This window comes from Heteronotia binoei, unplaced genomic scaffold (genome assembly GCF_032191835.1).
Source record: "Heteronotia binoei isolate CCM8104 ecotype False Entrance Well unplaced genomic scaffold, APGP_CSIRO_Hbin_v1 ptg002180l, whole genome shotgun sequence".
NCBI lineage: Eukaryota > Metazoa > Chordata > Lepidosauria > Squamata > Gekkonidae > Heteronotia > Heteronotia binoei.
In genome coordinates this window covers 12,494-30,912 of record NW_026800573.1, presented here as the reverse complement: position 1 = coordinate 30,912, position 18,419 = coordinate 12,494, and the positions used below count along the sequence as shown (strand labels likewise).

At 46.4% G+C, this 18,419-nt stretch overlaps 1 protein-coding gene across 1 annotated transcript; it reads right to left on the bottom strand.

The window, feature by feature from the left end:
• Positions 1–2,463: 2,463 nt before the first annotated feature.
• LOC132565936 (transmembrane O-methyltransferase homolog) lies at positions 2,464–17,321 on the bottom strand. The gene is made up of 3 exons (XM_060230557.1): positions 17,060–17,321; positions 8,021–8,217; positions 2,464–2,787 (listed from the first exon to the last, which is right to left on the bottom strand). The coding sequence occupies exons 1-3, from the start codon at positions 17,319–17,321 to the stop codon at positions 2,464–2,466; spliced, it is 783 nt and encodes a 260-aa protein (XP_060086540.1).
• Between the last annotated feature and the right edge of the window lie 1,098 nt (positions 17,322–18,419).

Here is an 18,419-nt window from a genome sequence, read left to right as displayed (position 1 = left end):
CTCCCTGAAAATTCTTAGTCTTCAACCTCTACATATTTACAACGTAGTCCAAAGTCAGAACTAGGGAAATATATCACCTTTTTTGTAAGTTTTGCCTTTTAATCTTCAAAACCGTAAACAAATCACTTCACTTTTTCCTTTTTTACACGACATCTATAAAGGGCTTCCATAAAGATATAGAATCATAGAAGAGTTGGAAGGGACCTCCAGGGTCATCTAGTTTAACCCCCTGCACAATGCAGGAAACTCACAAATACCTCCCTCTGAATTCACAGGATCTTCATCGCTGTCAGATGGCCATCTAGCCTCTGTTGAAAAACCTCCAAGGAAGGAGAATCATAGAGTTGGAAGGGATCTCTAGGGTCATCTAGTCCATCCCCCTGCACAATGCAGGGAACTCACAAATACCTCCCCCTAAATTCACAGGATCTTCATTGCTGTCAGATGGCCATCTTGCCTCTGTTGAAAAACCTCCAAGGAAGGAGAGCCCACCACCTCCTGAGGAAGCTTGTTCCGCTGAGGAACCTCTCTAACTGTCAGATTTAAGTAACTTCAGTGTTTTCCTTTATCAAAAAGGTAAGTTTGGCCATGTCCTTTTGGAGATAAGGTGACCAGAATTGCACAGAGTATTCCAAATCAGGCAGCGCCATAGACCTACGCTGGGGCATAACAATATCAGCCATTTTATTCTCTGTCCCTTTCCTGACAATTCCTCATGTAATGCAGCAGGCCTCTTTGAAACACAGAGAAGCAAAGGGCCAAACCAGTACATAAAGGGCCAAAGAGTGCCCTTTTCCACCTCTGCAGCATTCTGAGTTGACGCTTTCATTGGGCTGTCCACCACGACCCCAAGACCTCTTCCCCCCTCAGTCTCAGCAAGTTCCCTGCTAGGCTGCACTCAAGGGTGGGATTTTTTTGTCCTGATGTCCTGGAGGCAGGGAATTGCTGCAATGTCGGGAGGGTGGGACTAGTGGCTGTCTGTCGCAGACCTTCTCCCACACAGTTCTGCTTCGGTCATGGGGAAGCCTTTGAAGGGAACCGTCTGGGAGGATCAGACTTCTTCAGTCCGCAAATCCTAGCTGGCTTGGCAGGATTCTAAGCCCCTCTGAGACGCCTTTGAGTAGTGAAGGGCAGGATATAAATCCAATCTCTTCTTTTTCTACCTCCAGAAGCCTTGCTTTGGGGGCCCCCACCTTATGAAATTAGGTGGGTGGCAACCTGGGAGACGGCCTTTTTTTATGTAGCCAGAGCTTTCTTTTTTGTAGAAAAAGCCCAGCAGGAGCTTATTTGCATATCAAGCCACACCCCCTGGCTTCATGGTTTATTTCACCTTATATCAAGTCACCATTGTCTCCCATGCGGCTTCTTTTTGTAGGAAAAAAGCCCAGCAGGAACTTATTTGCATATTAGGCCACACCCTCTGGCTTCATGGTTTAACACAGGGCTGTTTTTGCCCAGCAGGAATTCATTTGCATATTAGGCCATACCCCCTGATTTTACTATTGCAGGGGTGGCCAACGGTAGCTCTCCAGATGTTTTTTGCCTACAACTCCCATCATCCCCAGCCATTTGCCATGCTGGCTGGGGCTGATGGGAGTTGTAGGCAAAAAACATCTGGAGAGCTACCGCTGGCCACCCCTGTACTATTGTTTCACACGGCGTTTGGTAGAGAAACCCCAACAGGAACTCATTTGCATATTAGGCCACACCCCTGACATTGCCATTGTTTACACAAGGCTGTTTGATAGGAAAACCCCAGTAGCAACTTATATGCATATTAGGCCACACCCTCTGACTTCACCATGGTTTCACACAGGGCTGTTTTGCCCAGCAGGAACTCATTTGCATATTAGACCATACCCCCTGATTTCACTGTTGTTTCCCACCAGGCTTTTTGGGAGAAAACCCCCAAGGAACTCATTTGCATATTAGGACACACACCCCTGGACTCACCATTGTTTCACACAGGGCTTTTTTGGCAGAAAAAGCCCAACAGGGACTCATTTGCATATTAGGCCACACCCCCTGACTGCAAGCCAGCTGGAACTGTGTTCCTGTGCTTCGCTGCTCAAGAAAAGGATCGGTCGTGGCCCCAAAAGTCTAGAACTCTCTCTGGAAGGAGACTCGCTCCATTGCCGTCTTGCACCTTTTCGTTTTCTTTGGAGTCCCCTCAGCGCTCCCTCCTTCCAGCTCTGTGTTTCAATCCTCATTTTAATGTCTCTGTATCCATGTTTTAGCTTCAGTTTGAATGGTTTTAATTGAGTGTTTCTGTTCACTTTGATTTTTAAGATGAGATTTCCGTGATGTAGATTTTTTTTAATCTGTCGGCCGCTTTGGTGGCCCTGCTGAGGGCAGAAAGGGAGGGGATAAATGCGGCCAAGAAGTAAATAGAACTCAGGGCTGCCCCCCTGCCACTTGGGGGTGCCCTTTGGTCTGGAGGGGGGCAGCCCGGCCTGCCCCCGCTCATCGTTTGAGGCCAGTGTAGGTGAGCTGGGCCATGCCGTCGCGAATGGCCCGGAAGTACTGCAGGCTGGTCCGGTGGAGCTTCCACTGGTACTTGCCGCAGGCCTTGACGTACTGGAGAAAGCGAGGAGCCCCCGGGAAGATGACGTTGTCGGCCAGGATCGTGGCCCCCTCGGGCAGCAGGTCGTGGGCCTCCAGCAGCTGCAGATCCCGCAGATAGCAGCGCTTCCAGTGGTCCATGAAGACAAAATCTGCTTGGAGGAGCCCGTGCTTCTCTTTCAGCTGGGGGATGACTTCTTCCGAGGGCCCCACAATGAGCTCCACCTGTGGAGGGGAGAAGCAGGTATGTATGTTTGAGAGACAGTGTTGGTGTAGTGATTAAGTATTTGGACTCTTACCGGGGAGAACCGGGTTTGCTTTCCCCATTCCTCCCCTTGCAGCTGCTGGAATGGCCTTAGAATCATAAAGTTGGAAGGGACCTCCAGGGTCATCTAGCCCAACCCCCTGCACAATGCAGGAAACTCACAAAGACCTCCCCCTAAATTCACAGGATCTTCATTGCTGTCAGATGCCCAACTAGCCTCTGTTTAAAAACCTCCAAGGAAGGAGAATCATAGGATCACAGAGTTGGAAGGGACCTCCAGGGTCATCGAGCCCAACCCAATGCACAATGCAGGAAACTCACTAACACCTCCCCCTAAATTCACAGAATCTTCATTGCTGTCAGATGGCCATCTAGCTTCTGTTTAAAAACCTCCAAGGAAGGAGAATCATAGAATCACAGAATTGGAAGGGACCTCCAGGGTCATCAAGCCCAACCCCCTGCTTTTGTGACAATGCAGGAAACTCACAAACACTTCCCTCTAAATTCACAGGATCTTCATTGCTGTCAGATGCCCATCTATCCTCTGTTTAAAAACCTCCAAGGAAGGAGAATCATAGAATCACAGAGTTGGAAGGGACCTCCAGGGTCATCGAGCCCAACCCCCTGCACAATGCAGGAAACTCACAAACACCTCCCCCTAAATTCACAGGATCCTCATTGCTGTCAGATGGCCATCTAGCCTCTGTTTCAAAACCTCCAAGGAAGGAGAGCCCACCACCTCCCGAGGAGGATGCCTGTTCGACTGAGGAACCGCTCTAACGGTCAGGACGTTCTGGCAGAGGTTGTCCTTGAAAAGGCAGCTGCTGTGAGAGCCCTCTCAGCCCCACCCACCTCACAGAGTGCCTGTCGTGAGGGGGAGAAGATATAGGAGATTGTGAGCCGCTCTGAGTCTCTGATTCAGAGAGAAGGGCGGGGTATAAATCTGCAATTCTTCTTCATCCATTCGGTTTATTAGATTTGCTTAGTCCTCTTGCAGGGGAGACAGCCTCAGAGTGACGCACAGCAACCCAGCGCTCCCTTTTGCCAATCCGGCACCCAGGCGGACAAAAGAGGCACCGCCTCAGTCTGACCCCCCCATGGAGAAGTTCAAGTTTTGTTCACCAGATGCCGCAGCTTAGAGGGAGAATTGGCAGTGACTCACAAAAGCTTATCAGTTGTTAGTCTTGAAGATGCTCCTGGATTCTGGCTCCTGCTAAATGAGTAGTAGAACAAAGCAGGAGTCCAGTCGCACCTTTAAGACCAACTAAGTTTTATTCAGAATGTAAACTTCCGTGTGCTCTCTAAGCACACTTCATCAGACGAGGGGATCAGGTATTGTGGGCTGAAATACAAGCAGTTGGTGGATTAAGTATGCAGACGGATCACATGGTACACCAGTGTGGCTTGGCCATTTGTCACCAGCTCTGGATCGGAAAATACCATGTTAATCTGCCTGTAGCAGCCCCGTGGCGCAGTGGTAAAGCTGCAGTACTGTGGTCTGAACTCTCTGCTCACAACCTCTTCGATTCCAGCGGAAGCTGGTTCAGGTAGCTGGCTCAAGGTTGACTCAGCCTTCCATCCTTCCGAGATCGGTCAAATGAGTCCCAAGCTTGCTGGGGGGAAAGTGTAGAGGATTGGGGAAGGCAATGGCAAACCATCCCGTAAAAAGTCTGCCGTGAAAACGTTGTGAAAGCAACGTCACCCCAGAGTCGGAAACGACTGGTGCTTGCACAGGGGACCTTTCCTTCACTTTCTTAGCAGCACAAGAGAGCCAGAGGCCTGGAGCGCCTTTGAGACTAACAAGATTTCTATTTAACCCCTCCCCTGCCGGTGGCCAGCCACACTCCCTTCCCCACATGTGTCCTGCTGGTGCCATGCAGAGTGTATGTTGCCATTTTTGAGGGGAAAGCTTTAGTTCATTGCTCTATATAAGTATGGGGGGGCGGGACTCTTCAGGAGGAATGTAAGTGGATATATAAGCTCAATACTGGGTATGTTTGCAGAGTGCATAGCCAGAGTCCTTTAAAGAGACACACAGGTGATTTCAGTTAAGGTTATTACGATGTTTCGGAAGGTGGTGTTTTTGCCACTGTGAGCCGTCTTGGAGCATTAGCCACAAGTGAGAGATTACATTGGCGACTAGGGGTCATAAGAACATAAGAGAAGCCAGTGGCCCCTCCAGTCCAACACTCTGTGTCACGTGAGAACATAAGAGAAGCCCTGTTGGATCAGGCCAGTGGCCCCTCCAGTCCAACACTCTGTGTCACATAAGAACATAAGAGAAGCCCTGTTGGATCAGGCCAGTGGCCCCTCCAGTCCAACACTCTGTGTAACATAAGAACATACGAGAAGCCCTGTTGGATCAGGCCAATGGCCCCTCCAGTCCAACACTCTGTGTCACATAAGAACATAAGAGAAGCCCTGCTGGATCAGGCCAGTGGCCCCTCCAGTCCAACACTCTGTGTCACATAAGAACATACGAGAAGCCCTGTTGGATCAGGCCAATGGCCCCTCGAGTCCAACACTCTGTGTCACATAAGAACATACGAGAAGCCCTGTTGGATCAGGCCAGTGGCCCCTCCAGTCCAACACTCTGTGTCACATAAGAACATAAGAGAAGCCCTGTTGGATGAGGTTAGTGGCCCCTCCAGTCCAACACTCTGTGTCACATAAGAACAGAAGAGAAGCCATGTTGGATCAGGCCAATGGCCGCTTCAGTCCAACACTCTGTGTCACATAAGAACATAAGAGAAGCTCTGTTGGATCAGGCCAGTGGCCCCTCCAGTCCAGCACTCTGTGTCGCATAAGAACATAAGAGAAGCCCTCTTGGATCAGGCTAATGGCCCCTCCAGTCCAACACTCTGTGTCACATAAGAACATAAGAGAAGCCCTGTTGGATCAGGCCAATGGCCCATCCAGTCCAACACTCTGTGTCACATAAGAACAGAAGAGAAGCCCTCTTGGATCAGGCTAATGGCCCCTCCAGTCCAACACTCTGTGTCACATAAGAACATAAGAGAAGCCCTCTTGGATCAGGCCAATGGCCCATCCAGTCCAACACTCTGTGTCACATAAGAACATAAGAGAAGCCCTGTTGGATCAGGTCAATATCCCCTCCAGTCCAACACTCTGTGTCACATAAGAAAATAAGAGAAGCCCTGTTGGATCAGGCCAGTGGCCCATCCAGTCCACCACTCTGTGTCACATAAAAACATAAGAGAAGCCCTCTTGGATCAGGCTAATGGCTCCTCCAGTCCAACACTCTGTGTCACATAAGAACATAAGAGAAGCCCTGTTGGATCAGGCCAATGGCCCCTCGAGTCCAACACTCTGTGTCACATAAGAACATACGAGAAGCCCTGTTGGATCAGGCCAGTGGCCGCTTCAGTCCAACACTCTGTGTCACATAAGAACATAAGAGAAGCTCTGTTGGATCAGGCCAGTGGCCCCTCCAGTCCAGCACTCTGTGTCGCATAAGAACATAAGAGAAGCCCTCTTGGATCAGGCTAATGGCCCCTCCAGTCCAACACTCTGTGTCACATAAGAACATAAGAGAAGCCCTGTTGAATCAGGCCAATGGCCGCTTCAGTCCAACACTCTGTGTTACATAAGAACATAAGAGAAGCTCTGTTGGATCAGGCCAGTGGCCCCTCCAGTCCAGCACTCTGTGTCGCATAAGAACATAAGAGAAGCCCTCTTGGATCAGGCTAATGGCCCCTCCAGTCCAACACTCTGTGTCACATAAGAACATAAGAGAAGCCCTGTTGGATCAGGCCAATGGCCCATCCAGTCCAACACTCTGTGTCACATAAGAACATAAGAGAAGCCCTGCTGGATCAGGCCAGTGGCCCCTCCAGTCCAACACTCTGTGTCACATAAGAATATAAGAGAAGCCCTGTTGGATCAGGCTAATGGCCCCTCCAGTCCAACACTCTGTGTCACATAAGAACATAAGAGAAGCCCTCTTGGATCAGGCTAATGGCCCCTCCAGTCCAACACTCTGTGTCACATAAGAGAAGCCCTGTTGGATCAGGCCAATGGCCCATCCAGTCCAACACTCTGTGTCACATAAGAACAGAAGAGAAGCTATGTTGGATCAGGACAATGGCCCATCCAGTCCAACACGCTGTGTCACATAAGAACATAAGAGAAGCCCTGTTGGATCAGGTCAATGGCCCCTCCAGTCCAACACTCTGTGTCACATAAGAAAATCAGAGAAGCCCTGTTGGATCAGGCCAGTGGCCCATCCAGTCCAACACTGTGTGTCACATAAGAACATAAGAGAAGCCCTGTTCGATCAGGCTAATGGCCCCTCCAGTCCAACACTCTGTGTCACATAAAAACATAAGAGAAGCCATGTTGGATCAGGCCAATGGTCCATCCAGTCCAACACTCTGTGTCACACAGGGGCCAATATATATATATACACACACACACTGTGGCTAATAGCCACTGATGGACCTGTGCTCCATATTTTTATCTAACTCCCTCTTGAAGCTGGCTATGCTTGTAGCCGCCACCTCCTGTGGCAGTGAATTCCACAGGTTAATCAACCTTTGGGTCCCTATGAGTCTTGTTTAAAAATTTCAATCTTGATTTATTTCTGTAAGTATGCATGTTAGAATTTTGAGATTTTGTATGTAATTGTTATTATTTATGCTGGTTAATATGAGGTCTGTCTTTTCATGTTTTAGAATGTCTATGGAATATCCCCGGCTGATAGAGATTTTGAAACAGGTGTGGCAGAAGTTGACGACCTGTCCAGGGAATTCCACGGTGTCTTTCCATCACATTTGCTGAAGAAAACATTCTTTATTGAAGGATGCATTCACATCGCAAAGAAGATGTCCGCATTGTGGACTTTTTAAGCACGTGAGCTATTTTTCTCTGGGACTTTATTAGGGACTTATATCTCTTTATTGTCTAGGTCAGGGGTGGCCAACGGTAGCTCTCCAGATGTTTTTTTGCCTACAGCTCCCATCAGCATTGGCCATGTTGGCTGGGGCTGATGGGAGTTGTAGGTTAAAACATCTGGAGAGCTACCGTTGGCCACCCCTGGTCTATGTTTTGTCTATAAATCATTCGTTATTTGTCACTATAACCCTTTGGTTGTGTTATTGTTTGGTGCCACATAGAGGGCAGCTTGCCAGGTGAGTGGGGGGGGGGGCTCCCACGGCATTCTGGGATACTCACGGTGTCATCATCGAAGCCGGCGAGGCGGATCACCTTCTCGGCCACCGTTGCCTTGCTGGCGTCCATCTCCACCGTGTAGAGGCGAGCACCCAGCGGGAGAGACTGAGCAATGAGGATGGTGGCATAGCCACAGTAGGTACCCAGCTCCAGCACCGAGAGGGGGGCCTTCTCGTAGATCAGCCGCTCCAGGATCTTAGCTGGAAGCACCAAAAGAGAGCTGTCAAAAAAGGAAGGACCCAGCAAGAATGACACCCTCCACGTGGGACCTGAAGACCTTCCCGGATTAGAGCTGATTTTCAGACTACGCAAAATACAGTAAATGCTAGTTTCTCCTTCCTTCCTTCCTTCTTCTCTCCTTCCCTCTCCCTCCCTCCCTTTTTCCCTCCCTCTCTCTTTCCCTTCCCTCCTTTCTTTCCTTCCTCCTGTCTGCTTGCCGGATGTCCTTCTCATATAGCTGTTTTGGCACCTGTAGCAATAGCATTAAAATCTTGTTTACAAGAAGGAGTTGGCCATGTGGCAGTGAGTTCCAGAGGTGGGGAGGGACGGTGGCTCAGTGGTAGAACATCTGCTTGGTAAGCAGAAGGTCCCAGGATCAATCCCTGGCATCTCCAACTAAAAAGGGTCCAGGCAAGCAGGCATGAAAAACCTCAGCTTGAGACCCTGGAGAGCCACTGCTAGTCTGAGGACAATACTGACTTTGATGGACCCAGGGTTTGATTCAGTAGAAGGCAGCTTCATATGTTCTTATGTTCCTTCTTTCCTTCCTTCTTCCCTCCCTCCCTTCCTCCATCCATCCTTCCTTCCCTCCGTCCCACCCTCCCTTCTCTCCTTTCTTTCCTTCCTCCTGCCTGCTTGCAGATGCCCTTCTGATATAGCTGTTTTGGCACCTAAGAACATAAGAGAAGCCATGTTGGATCAGGCCAATGGCCCATCCAGTCCAACACTCTGTGTCACATAAGAACATAAGAGAAGCCATGTTGGATCAGGCCAGTGGCCCCTCCAGTCCAACACTCTGTGTCACATAAGAACATAAGAGAAGCCCTGTTGGATCAGGCCAGTGGCCCCTCCAGTCCAACACTCTGTCACATAAGAACAGAAGAGAAGCCCTGTTGGATCAGGCCAATGGCCACTCCAGTCCAACACTCTGTGTCACATAAGAACATAAGAGAACCCCTGTTGGATCAGGCCAGTGGGCCATCCAGTCCAACACTCTGTGTCACATAAGAACATAAGAGAAGCCATGTTGGATCAGGCCAGTGGCCCCTCCAGTCCAACACTCTGTGTCACATAAGAACATAAGAGAAGCCATGTTGGATCAGGCCAGTGGGCCATCCAGTCCAACACTCTGTGTCACATAAGAACATCAGAGAAGCCCTGTTGGATCAGGCCAGTAGCGCCTCCAGTCCAACACTCTGTGTCACATAAGAACATAAGAGAAGCCCTGTTGGATCAGGCCAGTGGCCCCTCCAGTCCAACACTCTGTGTCACATAAGAACATAAGAGAAGCCCTGTTGGATCAGGCCAGTGGCCCCTCCAGTCCAACACTCTGTGTCACATAAGAACATAAGAGAAGCCCTGTTGGATCAGGCCAGTGGCCCCTCCAGTCCAACACTCTGTGTCACATAAGAACATAAGAGAAGCCCTGTTGGATCAGGCCAGTGGCCCCTCCAGTTCAACACTCTGTGTCACATAAGAACATAAGAGAAGCCCTGTTGGATCAGGCCAGTGGCCCCTCCAGTCCAACACTCTGTGTCACATAAGAACATAAGAGAAGCCCTGTTGGATCAGGCCAGTGGCCCCTCCAGTCCAACACTCTGTGTCGCATAAGAACATAAGAGAAGCCCTGTTGGATCAGGCCAATGGCCCCTCCAGTCCAACACTCTGTGTCACACATAAGAACATAGGAGAAGCCACGTTGGATCAGGTCAATGGCCCCTCCAGTCCAACACTCTGTGTCACATAAGAGAAGCCCTGTTGGATCAGGCCAATGGCCCATCCAGTCTAACACTCTGTGTCACATAAGAACAGAAGAGAAGCCATGTTGGATCAAGCCAATGGCCCCTCCAGTCCACCACTCTGTGTCACATAAGAACATAAGAGAAGCCCTGTTGGATCAGGCCAGTGGCCCCTCCAGTCCAACACTCTGTGTCACACATAAGTACATAAGAGAAGCCACGTTGGATCAGGCCAATGGCCCCTCCAGTCCAACATTGTGTCACATAAGAACATAAGAGAAGCCCTGTTGGATCAGGCCAGAGGCCCCTCCAGTCCAACACTCTGTGTCACATATAAGAACATAAGAGAAGCCCTGTGTCTCACAGGGGCCAATATATGTATATGTGTGAATATATATACCTGTAGAAATAGCATTAAAATCTTGTTTATGAGAAGGATTTGGCCAAGTGGCAGTGAGTTCCAGAGGGTTACAAGGTCTGATTCCTTCATACAAGACAGAAAGGATTGCCAGCTCTGGGACTTGTCCTCAGACAACTAAAGGGCAGACTGAAGTAGAGTTACACCCTTTTTAGTCCTCTGATGTGAATGCACTTAGAAATTAGTCACACTGCTTTGGGAACTATAATAAGCGGAATCCCCAGGAGGGATTTGAACCCATGCCTCTGATGGTGTGGGTCCCCTTGTGCCTCATTTTAATGCTGGAGGCAGAAAGACCCAAAAGTGCCCCATGGTGATAAAAATTAATTATGAAATAACTGACCATTCTTAAATAGTATAGGACTGTCATGGCAACTGGCCCAACAGGCACGGATAACTGCTAACAACTAGGGTTTTTTTTTTAAGTAAAGAAAAACTAGTAAGTTTCAGACACGTTTCATTGAAAAGAGGAGGCTTTGTCAACTGGAATCAATCTGACATGGCAGTTATACCAAACCTATAAAATATTGTTTTTTTTAAAAAAACAATATTTGTCAGGTATTTATTAGGTTTCATTTATTAGAAGAAGACAAGGGGATTGGATTTATGCCCCACCCTTCACTACCCAAAGGAGACTCAGAGCAGCATAGAAATCTCCTTTCCCTTCCCCCCCCCCACAGCAGACACCCTGTGGGGTAGGTTGGGCAGAGAGGCCAACACCATGCTGGGAATTATTAGGAAGGGAATTGAAAACCAATCAGCCAGTATCATAATGCCCCTGTATAAATCGATGGTGCAGTCTCCTTTGGAATACTGTGTACAATTCTGGTCACCGCACCTCAAAAAGGATATTATAGCATGGATGGAACAAAATGCTTTTATAGACCGCTGGTTTTATTTTATCTTGTTTTATCAATTGTGGTTTAACTGTACTTGTAAATGTTTTAAACTGAATTATGTGAATTATTGTGTTGTGAGCTGCCCTGAGACACTTCGGTGAGAAGGGCGGGATATAAGTCCATTAAATAAATAAATAAATAAGCATTGGAAAAAGTGCAGAAAAGGGCAACTAGAATGATTAAAGGTTTGGAACACTTTTCCTATGAAGAAAGGTTGAAACGCTTGGGGCTCTTTAGCTTGGAGAAACATGGACTGCGGGGTGACATGATAGAGGTTATGCATGGGATGGAGAGGGTAGAGAGAGAAGTACTTTTCTCTCTTTCTCATAATATATGAACGCGTGGGCATTCAATGAAATCACTAAGCAGTCAAAGGTGAAAGATTTATGCGATCTGAAGAGAAACCCTCAGAATAAGAAAAATGGAAGGGTCAAGACCAGGGCACAAACTCAAAAGGAACAGAAGAGGATACTGGATAGTAAAGGCCCCCCAGAATGACGGCAAGAAAGAGGCTACAGATTCTCTCCGTTAATGTTAACGGGTTAAATGAGCCCAAGAAGAGGAGGAGGTTCTTTCTACAATTTCGCAAGACGAGATTACAAATAGTGTGCCTACAAGAGACACACATCAAAAAAGATGATATAAAATGTCTACAAAACCAAAAACTAGGACAACTGTTTCACTCCTGTGATTCGGGTGAAAAAAAGAGGGGTTGCGATATATGTACAGGAAAACATAAAATCTAAACTGCTATATAATGACGAGATAGGCAGAATCGTCTTAATAGAAATAGAAATTAATGGTCGTAAAAAAATCTTGGGGAACATATACGCACCCTGCGATAGTCAAGAGAAATTCTATTCTCGATTACATCAGAAAATGCTTGAATTTGCTGCAGAGAATTACTGCATTATTGGGGACTATAATGCAATTTTTGAGACTACCATAGACAAAAAACAAGATTCTAACAAGATAACTAAATCTTGGAACTTACTACCAAAATCTTTCTTGAAAATAGTGGATGAATTCGACTTGATTGACGCGTGGAGAATGAAAAACCCGCTAACAAGGGACTACACATTTTATTCTTATGTGCATAAGAGTTGGTCGCGTATTGACATGTGCTGGATGTCTGCTGCTCTAGGCATAATAATTACCCAAGCGCACATATTGCCTAAAATCTACGCAGATCATAGTCCCATACAAATCAACTTAGCGGGTTCCCTTCCAAAAGCACCTTGGACACTCAATTTGCAAATCTTAAAAGAAAAACCATTTGTCGAAAAAGCCAAAACAGAAATTCAGACTTTCTTCCAACACAATTTGAAGAAAGATACTCCGATGCCAGTTATTTGGGACGCATTTAAAGCTTTTTTTAGGGAGATCGCAATTGGTTATTCCACAAAAAGAAAGAAGGACAAGATGAAAAACTATAAAGAATTATTGTCACAATTAAGAGAACAAGAAGAGCAACAAAAAGTGAGAAATACCAAGGAAATAAAATTAAAAATCCAAATCATTCAACATGAAATCAACTTAATCCTCACGGAAGAATTAGAAAAACAACTGAAATGGGCGAAACAGTTTTACTTTGAACATGCAAATAAGAACAGCATGTGGTTGGCGTACAAGCTAAGAAAGGAAAAAGCGAAGAATACCATCACCTCACTTAAGAATGAAAACAAAGAAGAAGTTTCTCAAACAACTCAAATGGAAGAAATAGTTCATAACTTCTTTCAAAATTTGTACACCAAACAGGAGATCTCGGAACAGTCCCAAGAAGAATATATTAAGCAAGTTCAAATTCAGCAGTTAACCCAAGCCCAAAAAGAGGTTGGAAGAACCTATCTCTATGCATGAAATATGCAAAGCTCTCAAAAAACAGAAAGTGAATAAATCCCCAGGTCCCGATGGTTTACCCATAGAATTTTTTAAAACATTTGAGGAGGTCCTGCTTATCCCGTATAAGGAGCTGATAGAGGATATCCAAGACTCAGCTATAATTCCTGCATCATGGAGCGAAGCGATAATCTCCCTAATACACAAGAAGGGAACTGATCCTCATGAAATTAAAAATTATAGACCTATATCGGTCTTAAATGCGGACTACAAGGTATACGCAGCTATCTTGTCAAACAGACTTAAAAACGTAGTCTCATCGGTAATTCATTCTGATCAAACGGGGTTTATTCCTGGAAGAAAGATGACTCAGAACATAAGATTTTTATTAAATATTTTGGAGTTTTATCGTGACCGCCTAGATAAGCAGTTTGCAGGTATTATGCTGGATGTTTAAAAAGCGTTCAACAAAGTAAATTGGAATTTCATATTTAAATCTCTGCAGGCCATCGGATGTGGCGAGAAATTCATTAGACTGGTGAATGCCATCTATATCAGGCAAAGTGCCAATATTAAATTCAATGGTCACCTTATAGATAAGATAGAGATTCAACAAGGCACGAGACAGGGCTGCCCTCTCCACTCCTCTTTATACTAACTCTAGAATTCCTTATTAAGAGTGTTCGAGATGATGTAGAAATTAAAGGAGTTAAAATTAAGGACAACATCTTTAAAATTCAAGCCTTTGCTGATGATGTATTGTTTGCCATAGAAGACCCCATTCACTCAATTGCCCAACTCAAGGAGAGACTTAAACAATATAGCGTGGTATCTGGTTTTAAAGTGAATGTTTTCAAAACTAAATTTCCATCACAAAACATGTCAAAGGAACAAATAGCATACCTGGAAAAAGAATCAGGATTTAAACATGAGAAGAAAGTGAAATACTTGGGTATTTATGTAACCAGCGATTTGAGGACACTGCAAAAGGACAATTATGATAAAATATTAAAAGAAATCCAAGCTGATTTGACCCGATGGCAAGATCTACAAATTTCACTGCTGGGAAGAGTTGCTTCTATTAAAATGAATGTTCTACCCAGGATACTCTTTTTGTTCCAAATGATTCCAATTACATTACCCCAAATTTTTTTCAAACAACTCAATAAGATAATTTCGGTTTTCATCTGGCAAAATAAAAAACCAAGAATTAAACTCAAGATTCTGCAAGACAGCAAGCTGAAGGGCGGCTTCGCCTTACCCGACTGGAAGCTCTATTATCGGGCTTGTTGCCTTGTTTGGGCGAGAGAATGGTTTCTGTTAGAAAATAAGAGACTGTTATTGCTGGAAGGTACCGGTCTAACCCGTGGTTGGCATTCGTACATTTGGTACAAAATCCCTTCGGAAAAGAACGTTTTTTGCAGACATATAATTAGGAAGTCTATCCTTAAGACGTGGGTTGAAATAAAGAAAACATTCTATACAAAGATCTCTCTCTCTCTCGGCTTGGCTTCGCGAACGAAGATTTAAGAAGGGTGCAATAGTCCACGTTTGCTGCAGGCTCGCTGGTGGCTGACAAGACCAATGCGGGACAGGCAGGTCCGGCCACAGTGGCTGCAGGGAAAAGTCTGATTTGGGGTTGGTGCTGTAGCAGTGCGATTCTTCCTCAATCTCCTTTTGTCCTCAAGACCAGCTATGCGTGCGTTCTCAAAGGAAGAGACAGCCTGGTGGATGGTGTGCCTCCATGCTTTGCGATCTGAGGCTAGGTCAGACCACTGGTGATGGTTGATGTGACAGGTGCTAAGGGATTTCTTCAAGGAGTCCTTGTACCTCTTCTTTGGTGCCCCTCTATTTCGATGGCCGGTGGAGAATTCGCCATACAGGGCAATCTTGGGAAGGCGGTGGTTTTCCATCCTAGAAATATGCCCTGCCCAGCGCAGCTGCGTCTTCAACAGCAGTGCCTCGATGCTGGTAACCTCTGCCCGCTTGAGGACTTCAGTGTTGGTCACAAAGTCACTCCAGTGGATGTTGAGGATGGTGCGAAGGCAGCGCTGATGAAAGCGCTCAAGGAGTCGCAGGTGATGACGGTATAAAACCCACGATTCGGAGCCATAGATGAGGGTTGTCATCACAACCGCTTTGTAAACATTGATCTTTGTGCCTTTTTTCAGATGCTTGTTGCTCCACACTCTTTTGTGCAATCGGCCAAATGCACGGTTTGCCTTTGCCAGCCTGTTGTCAATCTCCTTGTTGAAGCCTCTATACACCCTAATATATACAACTGGGACTACAACTACAATTACGGCACTTTATTGGACAACGCTCACAACTTAAGACTAACGGAAGATAATATCCAGGTAGATTGGTGGACCAAGATGTAAATTAATTCTAAATTCCAAGTCGACAAGGTAACAGGGTTTTATAGTAAATTAAATGAATTAGACATGATAATGCAAGACGAGCAGAAACTTATTTCAAAAATATATAATTGGATGTTACAGGAAAAAATGCAAGACGAATCAATCAAAGAGAGTTGGATAAAATGGCTCCAAGATTTTGGCTATAATATTGACCTGAAGGAATGGGATGAAATTTGGCGACAGAATATACGATTAACAAAATCAACTTTATATAAAGAAAACCTCTACAAGATGGCGTACCGATGGTACTTAACTCCTGCCCGATTGGCTAAGATCTATACGAAATACTCCAACAAATGCTAGAAATGTGGCAGAATTAAAGGCACTCTTTATCACATATGGTGGCAGTGTAGCTATGCAAAAAAATTTGGGGCCCAAACACACGATTGGTGTCAGAAAATTCTCAAATTAAGCCTCCCTCATACCCCCGAACTATATCTATTGAGCATTATTAAAGGGAAAATGTCTAAGACATCTAAGCAATTGTTGTTGCATATAATCACAGCAGCTAGATTGTTATATGCACAATATTGGAAGGTCCCTAAAATACCCGACAAAAATGAATTTTTACTTAAGGTTTTAGAAGCCGCAGAGTTAGACATGTTAACTATGAGATTAAGGGGGGGTAACCTTCAGGATCGTTAAAAGATTTGGGATCCACTGTATTCATGGATTAATAGTATGGGAATCGACACGAGAAATCTGAAATGGTGTCGTATATTTACCCCTCCAGCTCAGGGGGATGGGTGAAAGATCTTGACTGTAATGACTGTTGACAGTATATATTCTCTTATTGTTTGTATATATTCCGACAGTACATATTTTCTTTTTTGTTTGTATATATGTATTATACAATAAAAGCATATTTTACAGTTTTAAAAAAAAGAAATCACTAAGCAGTCAGGTTAAAATGGATAAAAGTCCTTCTTCATTCAAAGCGTGATTAGCATGTGGAACTCACTGCGGCTACAAGCATAGCCAGCTTCAAGAGGGGCGGCTACAAGCATAGCCAGCTTCAAGAGGGGATTGGATAAAAATATGGAGCAGAGGTCCATCAGTGGCTATTAGCCACTGTATGTGTGTGTGTGTGTGTATGTGTGTATATGTATGTGTGTGTGTGTGTGTGTATACACACACATATACTGTGTGACACAGAGTGTTGGACTGGATGGGCCACTGGCCTGATCCAACATGGCTTCTCTTATGTTCCTATGAGAGAGCTCTGATGGAAAGTGCTCTTCAGCAGAACAGCCCTGAGAGAACTTGTGGCACATCAGCAGATGCATGTAGAGGAGTGGGGAATCAAACCCAGTTCTCCAAGATAAAAGTCTGCACACTTAACCACAACCCCAAACTGTCTCTCTCTCTCTCTGGCTGGCGGAAGGAAGGAAGGAAGGAAGGAAGGAAGGAAGGAAGGAAGGAAGGAAGGAAGGAAGGAAGGAAGGAAGGAGGGAGGGAGGGAGGGAGGGAAGGCATTTCCTGCATCTTGTGTTTCCAAGGCAGCTCACCTTTCTGGGGTCCCAAATTACTGAGATACTCGCAGTGGTAGCTCCACTGGTCAAAGGTCTCCAAGATATGCTGGGGGTCGCCGGGGATGGTGTGGGTCAGGACGTACTGGAAGGCCCTCTCTTCCTTGGGGATGCCGGTCAGGTAGTCCTGCAGCCGTCGAACCAGCACTGCCCGGTAGAAGAGGAGGAAGTAGTGGCGGTAGCGGAGGACAAGGGTGAAGACGAAAGGGATAAACGCCAATGCAATCGCTGGGGAGACCATTGCCAGAAGAGGAAGCTGCTGTATAGGCTGAAGTTCGTAGACCTGTCAGAAACATTGAAACATCGGGCTAGAAGAAGGTCTGTGGAGAAACGCCATTTGAGTCAGTGGTGGGGCTTCATTGGCAGGAATCAGTAAATTCCTCAGCAGGCTTTGTAGCCTTCCCCTCACTCCCCCCCCTCCCTTCGAGAGCCGAACCAACAACACTAGGGGGAAAATCTCCTAGAGAGGCAGGAAGTGCTTTTGTTCTTTGCATGTGTGTTAGCAGGAAGAGAAGGGCGGTTGGAAGCCAGCGCTCGAGCGAGCATGTGGTGAGCATGGAGGCTCCTGCCTGGGAGGCCCCAGGCAGGCAGACCAAGTAAGTAATTCTCAAGACAGGACAAGGTTAGACCAGGGACAGTAGAAAGCGTTTATAAACACCTTTCCTTTGTCATGCTGTTTGCTGTGCTGTGCTGTGCTGTGCTACTTTTTTTTTTAAATGCAACTGTTTTTGTTTTGTTTTTCTTTCCCTATCTTTTTCTCTTTTTGAATAAATATATTTTTTTTTCTGTTTGAATGCTGGCAGTCAAACTCTGTACCACATAGATCTCCAAACCGCTTTAGACCACGCTGTTTTTAAGAAGGGGGCCCCAGGGAAGGGGGAAGGCATGCAGTTGGATAAGGTGCCAATCCTCCAGGGGTGCCCCAAAGAAGTGCTGAGGTCTCTGTGAAACCCAAGTACAGGGTGGCAGAGGACCTTGAGGCCTGGCCTCATAGCGGGAGAGGGGGATTGGGAGTCCTGTTCCTCTCAATCTGAACCCCGGGACTGAGCAGGTGGTGGCAGCACGCCCAAGGGGCAGGAGGAGAAATAGCTCCCTCCAGGAGTTGGCGACTCAATAGGGAGCTGACGGGACCGGGTCTGAAGGCAGAATCGGGCCGGTTCCGCCACAAGGTCCATAGCTAGGGTGGGGCCCAAGAGGGCCAGGCCGTTCTATTTAACCCCCCCCCCCTTGCCTCTGTAAGATAAGACCAGGCTAGATCAGGGGTGGCCAAACATAGAATAAAAGTCAGATGTTTGAAAGCTGCAACACATGAATGTCAGATGTTGGAGGGAGGAAGGAA

Coding starts and splice junctions, on each gene's coding strand:
- LOC132565936 (XM_060230557.1), bottom strand. CDS start 17,321: ATGGTCTCCCCAGCGATTGCATTGGCGTTTATCCCTTTCGTCTTCACC. Junction 8,218..17,059: donor TAATTTGGGACCCCAGAAAG/GTGAGCTGCCTT, acceptor TGGTGCTTCCAG/CTAAGATCCTGGAGCGGCTG. Junction 2,788..8,020: donor CCGGCTTCGATGATGACACC/GTGAGTATCCCA, acceptor TCCCCTCCACAG/GTGGAGCTCATTGTGGGGCC.